This window comes from Callospermophilus lateralis, chromosome 17 (genome assembly GCF_048772815.1).
Source record: "Callospermophilus lateralis isolate mCalLat2 chromosome 17, mCalLat2.hap1, whole genome shotgun sequence".
Taxonomy (NCBI): domain Eukaryota; kingdom Metazoa; phylum Chordata; class Mammalia; order Rodentia; family Sciuridae; genus Callospermophilus; species Callospermophilus lateralis.
In genome coordinates, this window is record NC_135321.1 from 1,877,624 (window position 1) to 1,896,736 (window position 19,113).

At 52.4% G+C, this 19,113-nt stretch overlaps 1 protein-coding gene across 4 annotated transcripts in view; it reads left to right on the plus strand.

Moving 5' to 3' along the window:
* Mbp (myelin basic protein) overlaps positions 1-19,113 on the plus strand; it is an 84,211-nt gene that overhangs the window by 10,076 nt on the left and 55,022 nt on the right. For all 4 annotated transcript variants that reach the window (XM_076836794.2, XM_076836795.2, XM_076836796.2 and 1 more), the window contains exon 2: positions 14,797-14,872. In XM_076836794.2, the coding sequence (XP_076692909.2) occupies positions 14,797-14,872 (76 nt within the window). The remainder of the gene's footprint in view (positions 1-14,796; positions 14,873-19,113) is intronic.

Below are 19,113 nucleotides of genomic sequence, written 5' to 3' on the forward strand. Positions count from 1 at the left end.
CTTCGTGTCTCTTTCTGCTGCACAGCACGCCCTGTAGTAACGTCCTGTGTTCTAACTGTCCATCCTTCGGCTGGTGGACATTCGCGTCGTTTCTGCCCCTTGGCTGCTGTGGCCCTGTGCTGGGAGCTGGGTGCACTCCTGTCCCGGGGCATGTTCTCGCTTCCTGGCGTGTGTACCTAGGAATAGACTCGCTGAGTCATGGGACGACTGCGTGCTGGACTCTGCGGAACTGTCAGCCTATTTTCCACAGTGGCTGCACCATCTGACGTGCCCCAGCACAGTCCCAGGGTTCCAGTTCACCACACCTCCACCCACTATCCTTGCTCTCAGCTTTCTTTTTTTTTTTTTTTTTTTTTTTTTCTTTTCTTAAATTTTTATTTGGCCAAATGATTTGTCCACAATATTCTCCTGTTCAGCTCAGGCATCGCCTTCCACAGAAAACTTCTGTTCCTTTACTAAACTGAGTTAGGCATCACATTGCCCCCTTTTCCCACCACACTTCTAGACTGTTGTCATCAAAGCCATCCATGATGGTTCACATATTGATCTTTTTAATAATCCAATCCAGAACTTTGCAGCAAATCATCATCAAGTTTCCTTGTGTGGAGTTCCTTAAAATCACTTTTAAAAATAATCTGTAGATATTATCTTTCCCCATATTTTGACTGGTCTCCTGTTTTCCAAGAGTATTTAAGAATTAAGAAATGGGTTCCGCCAGGATGTGAACAAATTCTTTCAACACTGGGGTATAACCTCACTGGACTCCAGAGCAATTGTTTGTTCTCTTCCTAGTATCTACTTCCTCTTGCTCTTCAATTCCCTGGGAGAAATATCCATTCTGTTCTCTCCAGAAAAACTGAGGGTAGCAATTTAGTTTTTTTTAAATATTTTTTTAGTTATACATGGACACAATATCTTTATTTATTTTTTATGGGGTGCTGAGGATGGAACCCAAAGTAGGAAGCACTCTGACACTGAGCCGCAATCCCAGCCTGCAATCTAGTTTTTATCCCTGTCATCTATTTTTTTTTTTTTTTAATTAATTTTTATTGTAGGTTGTTCAAAACATTACATAGTTTTTGATATATCATAATTCACACTTTGATTCAAGTGGGATATGAACTCCCATTTTTACCCCATATACAGATTGCAGAATCACATCAGTTGCACATTGATTTACATATTGCCATTCTGGAGTCTGTTGTATTCTGCTGCCTTTCCCATCCTCCGCTATCCCCCCTCCCCCCTCCCTTCCCCTCTTCTCTCTCTACCCCCTCTACTGTACTTCATTTCTCCCCCTTATATTTTCCCTCCTTTCCCCTCACTTCCTCTTGTATGTAATTTTGTATACCCCTGAGGGTCTCCTTCCATTTACATGCAATTTCCCTTCTCTCTCCCTTTCCCTCCCACCTCTCATCCCTGTTTAATGTTAATCTTCTTCTCATGCTCTTCTTCCCTACTCTGTTCTTAGTAACTCTCCTTATATCAAAGAAGACATTTGGCATTTGTTTTTAAGGGATTGGCTAGCTTCACTTAGCATAATCTGCTCTAATGCCATCCATTTCCCTCCAAATTCTATGATTTTGTCATTTCTTAATGCAGAGTAATACTCCATTGTGTATAAATGCCACATTTTTTTTATCCATTCGTCTATTGAAGGGCATCTAGGTTGGTTCCACAGTCTTGCTATTGTGAATTGTGCTGCTATGAACATGGATGTAGCAGTGTCCCTATAGTGTGCTCTTTTTAGGTCTTTAGGGAATAGACCGAGTAGTGGAATAGCTGGATCAAATGGTGTTTCCATTCCGAGCTTTCCAAGAAATCTCCATACTGCTTTCCAAATTGGCCGCACCAATTTGCAGTCCCACCAGCAATGTACAAGAGTACCCTTTTCTCCACATCCTCGCCAGCACTTGTTGCTGTTTGACTTCCTAATGGCTGCCAATCTTACTGGAGTGAGATGGTATCTTAGGGTGGTTTTGATTTGCATTTCTCTGACTGCTAGAGATGGTGAGCATTTTTTCATATACTTGTTGATTGATTGTATGTCCTCCTCTGAGAAATTTCTGTTCAGGTCCTTGGCCCATTTGTTGATTGGGTTATTCGTTATCTCATTGTCTAATTTTTTTAGTTCTTTGTATATTCTGGATATTAGGGCTCTGTCTGAAGTGTGAGGAGTAAAGATTTGTTCCCAGGACGTAGGCTCCCTATTCACCTCTCTTATTGTTTCTTTTGCTGAGAAAAAACTTTTTAGTTTTAGTAAGTCCCATTTGTTGATTCTAGTTATTAACTGTTGTGCTATGGGTGTCCTATTGAGGAATTTGGAGCCCGACCCCACAGTATGTAGATCATAGCCAACTTTTTCTTCTATCAGACGCCATGTCTCTGATTTGATATCAAGTTCCTTGATCCACTTTGAGTTAACTTTTGTGCATGGCGAGAGAAAGGGATTCAGTTTCATTTTGTTGCATATGGATTTCCAGTTTTCCCAACACCATTTGTTGAAGATGCTATCCTTCTTCCATTTCATGCTTTTAGCCCCTTTATCAAATATAAGATAGTTGTAGTTTTGTGGATTGGTTTCTGTGTCCTCTATTCTGTACCATTGGTCCACCTGCCTGTTTTGGTACCAGTACCATGCTGTTTTTGTTACTATTGCTCTGTAGTATAGTTTGAAGTCTGGTATAGCTATGCCGCCTGATTCACATTTCCTGCTTAGAATTGTTTTTGCTATTCTGGGTCTTTTATTTTTCCATATGAATTTCATGATTGCTTTCTCTATTTCTACAAGAAATGCCGTTGGGATTTTGATTGGCATTGCATTAAACCTATAGAGAACTTTTGGTAATATCGCCATTTTGATGATGTTACTTCTACCTATCCATGAACAGGGTATATTTTTCCATCTTCTAAGATCTTCTTCTATTTCTCTCTTTAGGGTTCTGTAGTTTTCATTGTATAAGTCTTTCACCTCTTTTGTTAGGTTGATTCCCAAGTATTTTATTTTCTTTGAGGATATTGTGAATGGGGTGGTTGTCCTCATTTCCATTTCAGAGGATTTGTTGCTGATATACAGGAATGCCTTTGATTTATGCGTGTTGATCTTATAGCCTGCCACTTTGCTGAATTCATTTATTAGCTCTAATAGTTTCTTTGTAGACCCTTTTGGGTCTGCTAGGTATAGAATCATGTCATCTGCAAATAGTGATAATTTGAGTTCTTCTTTTCCTATTTTTATGCCTTTAATTTCTTTCGTCTGTCTAATTGCTCTGGCCAGTGATTCGAGAACTATGTTGAACAGAAGTGGTGAGAGAGGGCATCCCTGTCTTGTTCCAGATTTTAGAGGGAACGCCTTCAGTTTTTCTCCATTCAGAATGATGCTAGCCTGAGGCTTAGCATAGATTGCTTTTACAATGTTGAGGTATGTTCCTGTTATCCCTAGTTTTTCTAGAGTTTTGAACATAAAGGGATGCTGTACTTTGTCGAATGCTTTTTCCGCATCTATCGAGATGACCATATGGTTCTTATTTTTAAGCCTGTTGATGTGGTGAATAACATTTATTGATTTCCGTATATTGAACCAACCTTGCATCCCAGGGATAAATCCTACCTGATCATGGTGCACAATTTTTTTGATATGTTTTTGTATCCGGTTCGCAAGAAGTTTATTGAGGATTTTTGCATCTAGGTTCATTAGAGATATTGGTCTGTAGTTTTCTTTCTTTGAAGTGTCTTTGTCTGGTTTAGGAATCAGGGTGATGTTGGCCTCATAGAATGAATTTGGAAGTTCTCCCTCTTTTTCTATTTCCTTAAATAGCTTGAAAAGTATTGGTGTTAATTCCTCTTTAAAGGTTTTGAAAAACTCTGCTGTATACCCATCCGGTCCTGGGCTTTTCTTAGTTGGTAGTCTTTTGATGGTATCTTCTATTTCCTCAATTGATATTGGTCTGTTTAGGTTGTCAATATCCTCTTGGCTCAATCTGGGCAAATCATATGACTTAAGAAATTTATCGATGCCTTCACTATCTTCTATTTTATTGGAGTATAAGGATTCAAAATAATTTCTGATAATCTTCTGTATTTCTGAAGTGTCTGTTGTGATATTGCCTTTTTCATCCCGTGTGCTGGTAATTTGAGTTCTCTCTCTTCTTCTCTTTGTTAGCGTGGCTAAGGGTCTGTCAATTTTATTTATTTTTTCAAAGAACCAACTTTTAGTTTTGTCAATTTTTTCAATTGTTTCTTTCGTTTCGATTTCATTAATTTCAGCTCTGATTTTAATTATTTCTTGTCTTCTACTTCTTTTGCTGTTTTTTTGCTCTTCTTTTTCTAGGATTTTGAGTTGAAGTATTAGATCATTTATTTGTTGGTTTTTTCTTTTTTTAAGGAATGAACTCCAAGCAATAAATTTTCCTCTTAGAACTGCTTTCAATGTGTCCCATAGATTCCGATATGTTGTGTCTGTGTTTTCATTTATCTCTAAGAATTTTTTAATTTCCTCCTTGATGTCTTCTATAACCCATTGATCATTCAGTAACCTATTGTTCATTCTCCAAGTGATGCATGATTTTTCCTTACTTCTTTTATTGTTGATTTTCAATTTCATTCCATTATGATCAGATAATATGCATGGTATTATCTCTACTCCTTTATATTGTCTAATAGTTGCCCTGTGACATAATATATGATCTATTTTTGAGAAGGATCCATGTGCTGCTGAGAAAAAAGTGTAACTGCTTGATGTTGGGTGGTATATTCTATATATGTCAATTAAGTCTAGGTTATTAATTGTGTTATTGAGCTCTATAGTTTCCTTATTCAACTTTTGTTTGGAAGATCTGTCCAGTGGTGAGAGAGGTGTGTTGAAGTCTCCCATGATTATTGTATGGTGGTCTATTAGACTCTTGAACTTGAGAAGAGTTTGTTTGATGAACATAGCTGCACCATTGTTTGGGGCATATATATTTATAATTGTTATGTCTTGTTGGTGTATGGTTCCCTTGAGAAGTATGTAGTGTCCCTCTTCATCCCTTTTGATTAACTTTGGCTTGAAATCTATTTTATTTGAAATGAGTATGGACACTCCTGCTTGTTTGCGAAGTCCATATGAGTGATATGATTTTTCCCAACCTTTCACCTTCAGTCTATGTATGTCTTTTCCTATCAGATGTGTCTCCTGAAGGCAGCATATTGTTGGGTCTTGTTTAGTGATCCATTCTGCTAGCCTGTGTCTCTTAATTGGTGAGTTTAAGCCATTAACATTTAGAGTTATTATTGAGATATGGTTTGTTCTTCCAGCCATATTTGTTTATTTATGTTACTAAACATGGTTTGTTTTCCTCTTTGATTATTCCCCCCCACCTTTACTGTACTACCTCCCGCTGTTGGTTTTCATTGATATTTTCCATTTCCTCTTCCTGTAATATTTTGCCGAGGATGTTTTGAAGAGCTGGTTTTCTAGCTGCAAATTCTTTTAACTTTTGTTTATCATGGAAGGTTTTAATTTCATCTTCCATCCTGAAGCTTAATTTCGCGGGATACACAATTCTTGGTTGGAACCCCTTTTCTTTCAACGTTTGAAATATGTTATTCCAGGATCTTCTAGCTTTCAGAGTCTGTGTTGAAAGATCAGCTGTTATCCTGATTGGTTTACCCCTAAATGTAATCTGCTTCCTTTCTCTTGTAGCTTTTAAAATTCTCTCCTTATTCTGTATGTTGGGCATCTTCATTATAATGTGTCTAGGTGTGGCTCTCTTATGATTTTGCACATTCGGCGTCCTGTAGGCTTCTAGGATTTGGGATTCTGTCTCATTCTTCAAGTCTGGGAAGTTTTCTCGTATTATTTCGTTGAATAGATTGGTCATTCCTTTGGTTTGGACCTCAATACCTTCCTGTATCCCCATGACCCTTAAGTTGGGTCTCTTTATGTTATCCCATATTTCTTGAATGTTCTGCTCATGGTTTCTTAACAGCTTTGCTGAGCTGTCTATGTTCTTCTCCAGTTGAAATACTTTGTCTTCATTGTCTGATGTTCTATCTTCTAAGTGTTCTACTCTGCTGGTAGTATTCTCAATTGAGTTTTTAAGTTGGTTTATTGTTTCCTGCATTTCCAGGATTTCTGTTTGTTTGTTTTTTATAACCTCTATCTCCCTGTATAATTGATCTTTTGCTTCTTGGATTTGTTTGTGTAATTTATTGTCGAAGTGGTCGAAGTGGTCTTTCATTGTCTGATTTTGCTGTCTAATGTCTTCCTTGAGACTCCAGATCATCTGAAGCATGTATATCCTGAATTCTTTATCTGACATTCCATCTGCTGCAGATATTACCTCTTCTAAAGTTGAGTTGACCTGCATTGCTTGTGGTCCTTTCTTTCCTTGTCTTTTCATACTGATCGCGTTTCGTTCTTCTGGTAGCCACGCCCCCGTATCTGGTGCAAGAGACCTCAGTTGTCAGCACTGGTGGGGGCTGTAGCTGGGAGACCCGCGCCGCGCGGCTCCCGCCGGCTCCTGCGTCAGCGCCGCCTCAGCTCCCGCCGGTTCCCGTGCCGCTGCCGCGGTTCCCGCCAGCTCCGTCCGGCTCCCTCGCCGCTCCTGCTAATTTAGAGTCCGCTGGGAAGGAATCTCTTTGGCCGATCTTTGGTGACTTCCCCTCTCTGCTATGGCGGGCCCCTGGCTCCTTGCAGGAGTGACCGAAGGGAGAGGTGGAACTGGCTTGTCTCTGGTCTGATATAATCTCTGGTTTTAGATCCCAGTTCGCTAATTCATAGAGGCTTGGTTAGATTTCCTTCCCATCCTCTCAAGGTGGGGAGCCCTTTCCTGGGTGGGCAGGGCCGTTAGCAGAGCCGGAAGGGCACGTGCCTTCTGTCGGGCCAGGCGGGGACCCTTCTGGCTGCGCTGGGCCGCCGGGGGCTCCCTCAGCGCCAGGCAGATGGCGCCCGCGTGGCTAAGAGCCGGGTGGGGTAACCCTTCGCAGAGCGGGCGGGCCGCCAGGAGTGCCGGGATGGTGGGAGCTGTCTGCCGGCCGGGCAGGGACCCTTCTCGACGAGCAGGGCCGCTGGGGGCGCTTGTAAAGCCGGGCGGCTGCCGCCGCGTGTCTAAGACCCAGGCGGGCGGGGTGGCTGTTTGCAGGGCAAGAGCGGGACCGGCAGGGTAGCCGGGATGGCGGAAACTGTCTGTTGGCCGGGCAGGGACCCTTCTCGCCAAGCAGGGTTGCCGGGGGCGCTTGTAAAGCCGGGCGGCTGCAGCCTCGTGGCTAAGAACCAAGCGGGCGGGGTGGCTGTTTGCAGAACGAGAGCGGAATGGCGGGAGCTGTCTGCCGGCAGGGCGGGGACCCTTCTCGCCGAGGAGGGTCGCCGGGGGCGCTTGTAAAGCCGGGCGGCTGCAGCCTCGTGGCTAAGAACCAAGCGGGCGGGCTGGCTGTTTGCAGAACAAGAGCGGAATGGCGGGAGCTGTCTGCCGGCAGGGCGGGGACCCTTCTCGCAGAGCAGGGCCGCCAGGGGCGCTTGTAAAGCCGGGTGGCTGCCTCCGCGTGTCTAAGACCCAGGCGGGCGGGGTGGCTGTTTGCAGGGCAAGAGCGGGACCGGCAGGGTAGCCGGGATGGCGGAAACTGTCTGTTGGCCGGGCAGGGACCCTTCTCGCCGAGCAGGGTCGCCGGGGGCGCTTGTAAAGCCGGGCGGCTGTAGCCTCGTGGCTAAGAACCAAGCGGGCGGGGTGGCTGTTTGCAGAACAAGAGCGGAATGGCGGGAGCTGTCTGCCGGCAGGGCGGGGACCCTTCTCGCCGAGGAGGGTCGCCGGGGGCGCTTGTAAAGCCGGGCGGCTGCAGCCTCGTGGCTAAGAACCAAGCGGGCGGGGTGGCTGCTTGCAGAACAAGAGCGGAATGGCGGGAGCTGTCTGCCGGCAGGGCGGGGACCCTTCTCGCCGAGCAGGGTCGCCGGGGGCGTTTGTAAAGCCGGGCGGCTGCAGCCTCGTGGCTAAGAACCAAGCGGGCGGGGTGGCTGCTTGCAGAACAAGAGCGGAATGGCGGGAGCTGTCTGCCGGCAGGGCGGGGACCCTTCTCGCCGAGCAGGGTCGCCGGGGGCGCTTGTAAAGCCGGGCGGCTGCAGCCTCGTGGCTAAGAACCAAGCGGGCGGGGTAGCTGCTTGCAGAACAAGAGCGGAATGGCGGGAGCTGTCTGCCGGCAGGGCGGGGACCCTTCTCTCCGAGCAGGGCCGCCGGGGGTGCTTGTAAAGCCGGGTGTCTGCAGCGGCGTGGCTAAGGACCAGCCGGGTGGGGTGGCTGTTCGCCGGGCGAAAGCAGGGCCGCCAGGGTAGCCGGGATGGCGGGCGCTGTCTGCTGGCTGGGCGGGGGACCCTTCTGCCGCGCTGCTCTGGGCCGCCTGCCGCTTGCAGAAGCGGCGGGTGGCCGCGGGATTGGACTCTGAGCCCGCGCTGCCAGTCAAGTTTCACTTGTTTGGGGCAAACTGTCACGTCTAATAAACTTACTAATTCTCGGCAGGTCTCCTTTCAACGGAATTTTGCTAGAAGATCCTCAGTAGGTAGAATGTAGCTGTTTTAATTGGTGTTTCTGATCCCGTTAATGTGGAGATATTGAAAGTGCAGCTTCCTCGCCGGCCGCCATGTTGGATCCCTCGCTCTCAGCTTTCTTGATCCCAGCCACCCCGTGGGGGCAGTAGGAGCTCCTTGGGGTTTGATCTGCATCTCCTTGATGGATGGAGGCCTTGAGCCTTCTGTCATGTGCTTATTGGCATTTGTATGTCTTCTCTGAGAAAATGTCTATCCAAGTTCTTGGCTCATCTTTTTAAATTTGGTTTCTTGTTGTTGTTGGGTTGGAGGGCTCTTTATATACTGTGGGCACTTGACCTTGTCAGACTTACAATTCTACGTGTTTCCTCCTGCTCTGAGTGGTCTTTTGCTCTCTGGTTGGTTCCATTTGGAGAAAGTTTCAATCCTGAGGAGGTTCTGCTTATGCATGGCCTGGTGTTGCTCATGCTTTCCGGGTCCTATCTAAGGACCTTGCTAGTGGCCTTGTTTTTATGGTAGAGGAGCTTCTCACCTTTGGTCAGTCTCAGACTCTTGTCCTGTTGCCCCTGCTATCGATTTCTTTAAAAAGTAAAGTGCCGCTGTTTTAAGTGCCTTTGTGAACAACTTACCTCCTCCAAGTCCTAGGAAGCAGACTGGCCTGGCCTCCTCCAGCTCTGCTCCTGGCCGACCAGTGGCTCCAAACCAGGGCTGTTGGCCTCACAGGGAGAGGTTCTGGTCATCTCAGCTGCAGGCTCCACTAGCCCTTGGTGAGATGGAGGCCAGAGCGGCTGCTGAGCCTCGACGCCCACCAGGGACTTGCCCTCCACCAGCCTCCGTGCTAGGGAGGCCTGGCTCTTGGTGGTCAGCCCCACCTGTCCTGCCGCTGCACGGGGGGCGGGCTGGGAGATGGAGTGCTTCTGGTGTTCATGTTCCTTTGTAGACTCCGCTTTGACCCTGAAAGCTGTCGGCATCTTGCTGGTGTCTTGTTACTTATCCAGACCCAGCCTGGGGCAAACACAAGACCATGGGCTTGCTTTCTCTTTTTTTTCCCGTGAAGGAACAAAAATGCGGAGTGATGGATGTGAACCTGTAGCACTGTTGGTGCCCTGTGCTGAGGCTTCAGTACTGTAGGGTTCCAGCCTCAGGTTAGCACAGACGTGACTGTCCAACGTGGCGAGAGGCTCTCCACCCACACGAACACCAGCAGACGAGGCTGGGCGCTGCCTGTGAGCTGCCCAGTGGGCCCTGCAGGGAGCCGAGGTGGCTTCTCCGCCTGCTGCGGAGCAGCTGAGGTCCTGGAGAGTCTGGAAGAGAGCCTCAATCTCTGCCCAGCCGGCCGCCCAGCCGCAATGTGCTCCAGGTGCGAGGACTGATTTGCTTCTGAAAAAGAGGACTGCAGAGGGAGGATTCGCACTCAGAGCTCACAGCTCCCTGGAATACAGTGTGTTCCCAGAGGTGAAGACTGACCTGCTCAGCTTCCTGGAACACAGGCCTGGACCCCACTGCCCCACCCAGGTGGCCGGCCACCTACCCAGGCACTGCCATCCGCCCATCAGAGCAGCAGGTCTGCATCCCTTCAAGCTTGGGGTCCTGGGGGGGGGGGCTGTGCTCTGGTGACATCTCTTCTCAGCTAAAGAGCCTTAGGCCTTTAACCCTCATCCAGAGGCCAGTGTCCCCCAGAATCACTCTGAGACTCTCTTCTTTTGCCCCCTCTGAAGCCTGTGGCTGGGGGCAGGGGTGGTGGCTCCTCACCTCGGAGTTTCCAGGCCCCCTCTGGGATGGTGTGGAAGGAACAGCAAGCCACCTCTGCTCACCTGGGGCAGAGTCGCCGGGGACCCACCCACCCACACCGGCTGGCTGCGTCGCCATCTTGTGCTGCTGTCTCACCCCCAGGGGGCCAGGCACCAAGGGCAGGGGGGCAGGTGTGTGTGATGGCTGGAGCCACGCCATCCACCTGCAGCCCCACCAGCCACATCACTGCCCCCAGGGAGCAGGGTTCCAGCACTGGGCGCGGGGGCAGAGACCTCCCATCAGAGCCTCTTGGACAAAAAGGGCAGGAGCCAGTGAGTGAGTTCTCAACCTGCCCATGGAGGAGCCTGCTGGCCCACCCTGGTCTGCAGAGGAGGAGGGAGCCTTGCAGGCTCTCTCACTGAGCCTTCTCCTGTTTGTTTCCTCCTCAAGACTCTTTTTAAAGACCCACAATTTGTTGTATCCAGAGTGGTGCTGCCTAAACTCTGCCCAGCAGCTGGTCACAGTCCATGAAAACCTTGGTCTGTAACTCCCATGGGGTTCCCTGGCCTTTGAGCGACTTGGCTGCTATTTTGGGTCTCATGTATTGGACCCCCCGACACTCGGACACTGAGTGGCATTCTGCCCTGGCTGCAGGCCTGGAGTCCGGGTCCCCCTGGGAGCTGATTTCTGGGAGCTCAGGGGGCTCTGAGAATTCTGCCGGATTCTCAGCATCCACTCCTGCACATATGTTCTTCCACAGCTGCTTGTGGTGGCGATGATTCAGAGTGTGACATACACTTTGTTAATGTCACTTCCGGACAAATTTTAACATCTTTCTTCTCCTGAGAAGTGAATCAGAACTTTGGTAATAAATTTTTCACAGTATAACCACAAGGTGTTGTTCCTCTCCCAGGTCCTTTCTGGTTATTTTTGAGAATTTTCTACAGAAATATCTTTGGTGTCATTCCTACGAAAGTTCTACCTCCAGCCGGTTGTGGTGGTACACGCCTATAATCCCAATGGTTCAGGAGCCTGAGATGGGAGGATCATGAGTTCAAAGCCAGCCTCAGCAATGGCAAGACACTAAGCAACTCAGTGAGACCCTCTCTCTAAATAAAATAAATAAAATAGGACTGAGGATGTAGCTCAGTGGTTGAGTGCCCCTGAGTTCAATCCCAGGTACCAAAATTTTTTAATATGTGCATAGATATCTTGTATGTGAATACATGTGTGTACCCATGTGCATGTGATTACATGTTACATATGTGTGCGAGCATGTGTGCTGTGTGCATAAATAGCTCTACGACATAGAAAATCTCAAGTGGCAGGTGGAGTACTACCAGGGCATGGATGCCCAGGGTTTAGAAGATGCTCCCGTGACAAAGGGGTGCCAGGCTGAGCAGGCCTCCTGCACCCACCAGAGTCCTTGCACAGGGTCGTGGCTGGCGCCTGTGTGGTGCATCTGGCTCAGTATTTTCCTTTGCTGCCCGCACTCGGTCCTGACGGAGGAAAGTATACGACATTCCCGGAGGCTGGAGGAGGCCAGTCTGTGAGTCCATCTGGATCAGGCATAGGGTTCACGCTGACCTCCTGGGAAGCTGCCCCTTGAAAACTAGAGGTCAAGGATGAGTGAAGTCTCTCCCTGCTCTACTCACAGACAAATGAACCTGTTGTGGTTCTAGCAGATCCAGAGGCTAGAAACTCCTTGGCGCCAGAGCCCGCCTTTCTTCTCCCCACGTCTTTCCGTGTGGGTGTCAGCATCTCCAGGGTCTGCGCTACCGTGGGGGCTGTGTTTCCTGTGGCTTCTGCAACAAACCTGCGAGACACTGGCGACTTGGCGGGAGTTAGCCCCACTGTGGGCAGGGCTGGTCCCCCAGCCTCTGCACTGCAGCAGCCCTCTGCCTGCACTACTGTGTCTGCATCCAAGTCTCCTTCTCACAAGGACACTGACTGCTGGCTTAGGGCCCACTCTTATCCACTCTGACCCCCCTCTTAACTTGGGGGCCAGACAGCTGCAAAGACCCTATATCCAAATAAGGTCATGTTCCCAGATACCAGGGCTTAGGACATGCACATGTCTTTCAAGGGACACAATTCAACCTATGGTGAGAGTGAAAGTTCATGGCTAACTGTGGAGTTGGAGGGAGTGTAGGGAGCACAGTGTCTTGGGCCACACTCTGCTCAGCCAAAATGGAAGAGCAACATATTGGGAAAGCCCCCAGCCAGATCCCAAAAGCCCAGGAGTAAGGGAATTAATAGTGACTGAAAAACAAAAAAGGAAAGATCCGTTGCTCCGTTTGGTAGAACATATGAAGTAGGCACATGACTGTATGCTCTGAGCTTGGTGCCTGGTTTGCCTGGTAGCATCTAAATAAGCGGTAGTGCACCGACTCTGTTCACCTTGGGCAGAATGGGGGTGGCTCACATTTGAAGTGCTCTCTGGGGAAGCAGGCCGTGGCGGGACTTGCACGTGTGTTTTGCCCTCGAGACAATGGAGCGCCCTGGCCCGTGGTCCACAGTGCCTCCGTGGTTAGGTGCCACAGGTTAGGTGCCACAGGCCAGGGCGCTCTGCAAATGAGCCTCCTGGTCTCCAGCAGGACGTGAGAGGCATCCGTGCCAGGCCTGAGCCCTCCCCCCTCTCCCAGCGTGCTCACTGCCATAGGTGAGCACAGCGAGTTCTCCCGTCTGAACAGATCAGTCCAGCTACAGGCTCTGTGTGGGGTGGGCAGGGCCGGGGAGTTCCCAAGAGGGCAGTGTGCTGCCTTCGGGTGGTTCACCAGCACTGGCTCCAGACACAGCCCAACTGCACACAGGAGAACAGCAGGCCAGGACACCCCAGCTCCACTCTGCCCTCCAGCCCACGTGCTGGCACCTGCCTCTGGGTGGCAGCTCTGTCCTCTGCTGGGCCACGGGGCAGGGTGGATGGAGTGCCTGTCCCTGCAGGACCAGCTCCAAGTTGTGCCGCGGGCCACTCTCCAGGCCCCCTGGGGCCACCTGCTGCTCTCCTGGCCCACAGGGCGCAGCACACTGAGATCTCTCTGCTCAGAGAGTAGAGCAGAGAAACAGGCCTTTAAGAAGGAGCTAGGAAGAGCCGCCCGCTGCCAGGCACCAGGTGCAGGGAGACACCCAACCAAACCCTTTCAGGATTCTCCTTAGAATCTCCATTTCACTTCGCAAACACACAGCAGCAGTTTCCATGGGCCAGGCACGTCCTACCCACCTTGAAACACTAACTTATCCTCATTACGACCTTGCTGAGCAGTACTCACACCTCCTTCCTTTCACTGATGAGAAGCCTGAAGCACAGAGAGGCTAGGAGACACACCCAGGGTCACACAGCTGATGAACAACCAGAGTGTGCACCCTGAGGTCTCACTCAGGCGGTGCCTTCCCCTCTCTAGAAGGGAAGAAGGCATAGTCAAAGCCAGGCCCACCTCAGGGTCCTGGGCCAGAGGCCTCAGGAGATGAGAGGTTGGTCTGGAAAAGAGTAGAGCAAAGTAAGTGCAGAGGTCCGAGTGAGACCTGGGGGGCCTCTGCGGCTGGTGGGCGGCCACGTTGCTGCCCAGAGGTGCTGGGCGGGTCTGGAAAGGTTCACCTTGGCTCCCTTAGCTTCAGAAGCTGCCCTGCCCGCGGGCGCTGTGAGGAGGCACCTGGGCCAGGCAGTGTCGGTGATGAGGGGCCGAGGGGCACCCAGGAGGCTGACGGGTCTTCCTGCAGCGGGAAGGTGGAGCGGCGCAGCATGGCCAGGGGGCAGCCTGGGCAGGACATGCAGCACCCCATCCTCCTCCCAGGCAAAGGGCAGAGGTCGGGCAGCGGCCAGTGTGGGCCCTGAGGGGAAGACAACAGGAGGGGCCTGTGTCAGTGCAGCCCTTGGAGGCTCAGGCGGCAGGCCCTGAAGGAGGGGAAGCATCTTCCCGGGAGGGAGGGGCGGCCCTCGACAGGCCAGCACCACCCAAGAAAGTAGTTGAGCAAGTTGAGGCACAAACACAGGGAGCAGAGCCCTACCTGCCACCTACACTGGTGTTGAAACTGCGCCTGAACCTTCTACCCTCCAGCAGACCCACGCTCCTGCTGCCTCAGGGTCCCAGACACAGCAGCGGCCCCTGGGGAGGCAGGGGGCCGGCCCACCTCCCTGCAGGGGAAGCTCCCCGCCCCACGGGAACACGGTGCCCCTGGACCTAGCACTGCTCTCTCTCCCCAGAGAAGGAGCTGGCTTCTAGTTAGCCAGCGTCCAGATTCCAGGACTCAGTCCTGCCTCCGGATGCCACATGCCACGTGGGCACCCTCCCCGGGGAGGGATGAGGCCCAGCTGGTTCACTTTATCCAGGCTGGTGCTCAGCTGCTCCTAAATGACGACAATCAGTGGCACCAAGAGACCCTCGTGCCCGGCAGAGAACACGGCAGAGTCAAAGACCCTCTGCAGGACTTGAGGCAGGACTCCCTTTCCTGCTTGCAGACAGATGTGAGAACGCGATTATCAGACTCAAAAGAACCCGGAGGAACCCGCCCTGCGCTCCTCAGCTGAAGGGCTCTGTTGTGCTCTCTTCCAGGACGGTGAAGCTCGCAGGAAGAGAAGGCATCTTGGTGAGCTCGCCCAGGCGTCCTCGGAAGACAACGAGGTGTTTGGTACGTACGTGGCCTGGGCAGGCTCCCAGGTAGCACTGGAGCACACGTGTCTTCTCAGGGGCCACCCTGGGCTGGTCCCCTGGACACAGTCGTGGGCTGAGAAGGGGTACAGAGAGCGGGCCCCGATCTCCCAGTGACCACTGGTGACCTGCGACCTCATGCTGTCAGGGTTTCCTCTCTGGTCCTCTCATCACACAGACCCTGAGCCTTTGGGCTTCTCCTCTCTCTCTCTCTCATCCTCTCTCATCCTCATGCGTGTGGGCATTAGGAAGCCCGGGGTGCCGTCTGAAACAGCTGCGGAGGACGGGAAGTGCCAGCCTGGGGAGCTGCGCCCCGCGTGCCCCCCGCAGTGATGCGGGCGGTTGGGAAACGGCCATGGCCGCGGTGCGTTCGTTTCCGTAGCGCCTCGCTGGGCACGAGTTGCCTGGACATGTGGGTGTTCCTCTTTCCTGCTCCCCAGGAGTGAAGAAGTGTGCTTTCATCTGCTGTGTGTCCAAGTGGTGGGATCCCTTCTTTCTTCCTGATGCCAAAGCCCGGTGACCCACCTCGGACCGCAGGGTGCCCGGGAGGCAGGAGGGCTGGCCCGGAGCGGGGCTGCTCCTGTCCCCACTGACTCCTGCGGTGAAGACAACAGGCGGCATCCATGTGCTTGGATCCCAGGGCTCCCAGGCCACCACGGGAAAGGGGAGCGGGTTGCTGGGGGTAAAGGAGCATCAGCCCATGGGGCAGACACTCAGGGCCAGCGCCTCCTGGCCTGCCCTGCCTGGCCTCTGTCTGTGCCAAGGTCTCTCTACTTTTCCCTCTTGGGCAGGTCAGTCGACCCCAGTTCTCTTGTTCCTGACTTTTTTTCCAAGTCCCTTCTTTTCTGCACTTGTGTTCTTCTGAGAAAACACACACTAAGTACGGCCTGGTCACTGCCAATTCCCGTGTCTTCAGCCTCCATGAAAACCGCGTGACCAAAAGGCCCTCAGAGGACGAGGAGTCTTCGTGGAACCCTGCTGACCTCTGCTGCTGCTGGCCGTGGTCACGGGAACTGTGGGGGCTTTCCTGAGCACACGCACTGCCTGTAGGGAGGGGGTTTCCATGGCAGAGTGGCAGAGGAGAGGGCGGAGCCAGCAGCGTGGGTGCCCTGGCACCGTGGCCCGCACTTCAGAATACACAGGCCAGGCACGGTCTCTGTTGGACGGAGAGGCCGAGTGTTGGCCATGTTCAGAGTAAACCCACCCGAGACGTCGCAGAGCGAGTCTCCTCAGCGCCTCTTGACTCATGTTCCAGGTGCACAAGGAGCTAGTGTACGCAGGAGAGACGTGCCCGAGACCCCGTGGGAGTGCGGAGGGCGAACGTCCACCCGGGTTCCTTGTTAAGCACACACGTCTCTATCGTTAGCAGTGGGTTAGGGTCATGTGTAACTACAGCAGCCATCCTGTCGCCATCAACAGATAGGACTGCACATGACATAAGTGTGTGCGTGCGCTGTTGTCACTTAAAAGGGCCCTGTGCAGACCCTCTTCTGGGACCCTGGAGACCCTGTGAGTCCTGACATTGTTTCACAGCAGCCCCCGTAGCCCTTCCAACATCATTGTGGACAGGTGCTGCCTGGGGTTGAGCGTGAGAGCCACAGAGACGCTCAGCTCCTCGGTCTCTCCACACACGCAGGTCCGCGTGTGCCTGAGAAGAAGCCAGCTCTGTTCCTGCTTACTGTGACACCAGGGCCTAGGACCGTGGAGATCCCAGCCTGTCACGCACTACAGCCTTGTGCCACCGAGCCATCTCCCTGCCGCGCGCATCTGGTGCTCGATTCCCTGTAGGCTCAGTGCAGGGGAGCCCAGGGGCCTGCAGCCTCAGGTGTCCCCCGTTCCCCTGGCTGTGAGCCAGTGGGTCTGGGGGCCTTGTTCGCCCAGTGATCTGCTCAACACTCCCCAGTGGTGCCAGCCAGAGGCTCTGAGCTGCTGGTCTTCTGCCTTTGACCTTGGTAATCTCCCATTCCTGTGTCTTCACTGGAAGCCACAGGGACTCGTCTAAAGGTGCAGAGTGGCAAGAAGAGCGAAGCGCAGATTGCTGCTAACCTGGGCTGTGATCAGAGAGTGTGAGCGGGATCTCCTCAGGCTGCGTGTGCGGTGCAGAGTGTGCTCCTGCCGAGAGCAGCAGCCACCCCTTCACACGGCCTCTCCTGGCCCAGACGGCTCACAAGTGGGGCAGGAAATCAGACCTCACAGACGTCTGCAGGCCCGTGTGCCATCACGTCACAGTCTTCTCTAAGCTCTTGGTAAATTTTTTTCATCAGAAAAATGAGGTCAGAGATACGAAAAAGGAGGAAAAAGCCCTGATCCTTCAGCTAGCAGACCATTGCAGGGCAGCCCCCCGCCCCTGCCCAAGACCTCTGGGAATGCCAAGAGGAAACGGTTTCCCAGGTGTGAGGGTCCCCGTCGGAGAGCTGGACTGGAGGACTGAAGGGAAGCGGGCCAGGCTGCGTCCCCACAGGTGTGCTACGTGCAGCTCACCTGGGTGCTCAGAGTTGCAGTGCCCAACTGAAATGAAGCAGGCCCCTCTGCGTCTCCGCGAAGGAACGGGGAGCTGACCACTGACCTAGCGCTGCACATTCAGGTTGTGTGGACTACGTCTCCTGGTAAAAATCCTGCTGAAGGGTCACCTCAGAGCTGAGCAAATAGCAGCACAATTCAAATCCGCCTGTCGTTCTGCTCAGACAGCTCTGTTCCTCTTCGGAGCTGTTTGCCTCATTCCACAAGGAGGAAGGAAACGTCTCGGGCCCAGTAACCTAGAGACCACATCTGTCCAAACTTTGGGGAACCAGGTTATTTTGCAGTGGGCCTTTTACGGAGCTGTGTTAGACCACACACCCACACACCCTGCACATGCCGTCCTTGTCATTGAAGACCATGGGGACGGAAAGCAGCAGGGTCCCACTGCCCCCTCAGGAGCTCTCCAATCACCGCCCAGGCTCAGCTCTCCTCACACCTGCAATGCAGAGGAGCCAACAGAAGAGGGCCCCACTGCCCTTTCGCAGGGACCGGCTCCTCCCAGACGGGTCGGAAAGTCTTGAGCTGAAAGGCTGAGCGCTCCTGGCCTTGGTCACAGCAAGTTCAATGACCAGTGTCACAGGCACAGAGGGTCTGTCCACGAGGCCTCACCTTTCCCTGCCGTGAGCAGCAGTTCACGTGGCTGAGCCAGGTGTCCCTACACCAGTCTGCCGAGAGCCTGGGAACACTGTCCCTTCCCAGCCCCGGAGACGGGGCTGTGTGTGATGCTGAGCAAGAGGAGCATCCGTCTCAGAATCCTGTTGGTCCCCTGTGTCCCTCTGCCTCTCCCAGAGCGTGGGTGAGCTGACACTAAGGAGACGCTCAAGCAAACAGTGAGGTGTTTGTGCGAGGGTGACACCCAGGTCAAGTTCAGAAGGACCACGACGACGTGTTGCAGCTGAACTCCACCTTGGCTGAGAGCTGCCCGCTGTCCCCGGGAGGAGCAGGGCCTCCCTGTGCAGGACAGTCCTGCAGCTGCTGGGCTGGGCACTTCACTTGTCTTTGTGTCTTGGCTTCTGCACTGTGAGGGGGCTGCCTGTGAGCAGTGGGGGGTCGATGCCTGCCCAGAGGCAAGATGTGGGGCCCCGGGCGGCGTTCATGAACAGGAGCCACTCTTCTCACAGGGACAGTGTGCGGGCTTTTTGAAGCATGCCGAGCTTGGTTTAACAAATTCTAAGATTTGTTTCCTGTTTAGAGTTTTATCAGAGGCAGAGTCACGTGGTCCTCAGTGGCCTCACGGAGGTTTCATAGCAAATGCAGAGATTCATTGCGTAAGGCCCTTTACTGTGACAAACCTCAGCCAAGGCCAGCGATGCCGCACAGGTCTGAGCACTGAAAGGTGAGGTACGCTGACCACAGGCCTGGCTGGCCCAGGGGCAGGACTGCAGGCAGGCCCTCTCCTGAGCCAGGCTGGCTGGGTGTCCCTGGCACAGAGGCCCAGGTCCCTGCTACAGGAAGGACCGGGAGGCCACGCCCAGTGCTCCTGGCCCTGGAGGGACCTCCCTTCGGTCCCAGGAGGGAGCAGCAGGTCCCAGGAGAAGGATGGGAGAGGGCTGGCTCCACCGCAGGCCCCCGTATAAAGGAACTGCACCTCCACGTGCTTGCACCTGCCTTTCCCTGCACCAAGCTGGTCTCCACCTGCACTTGAGTATTGTCACAGGGCTCTGTGAGGAACAGGCCGGCCACTTGGCAGGATGCTGACAT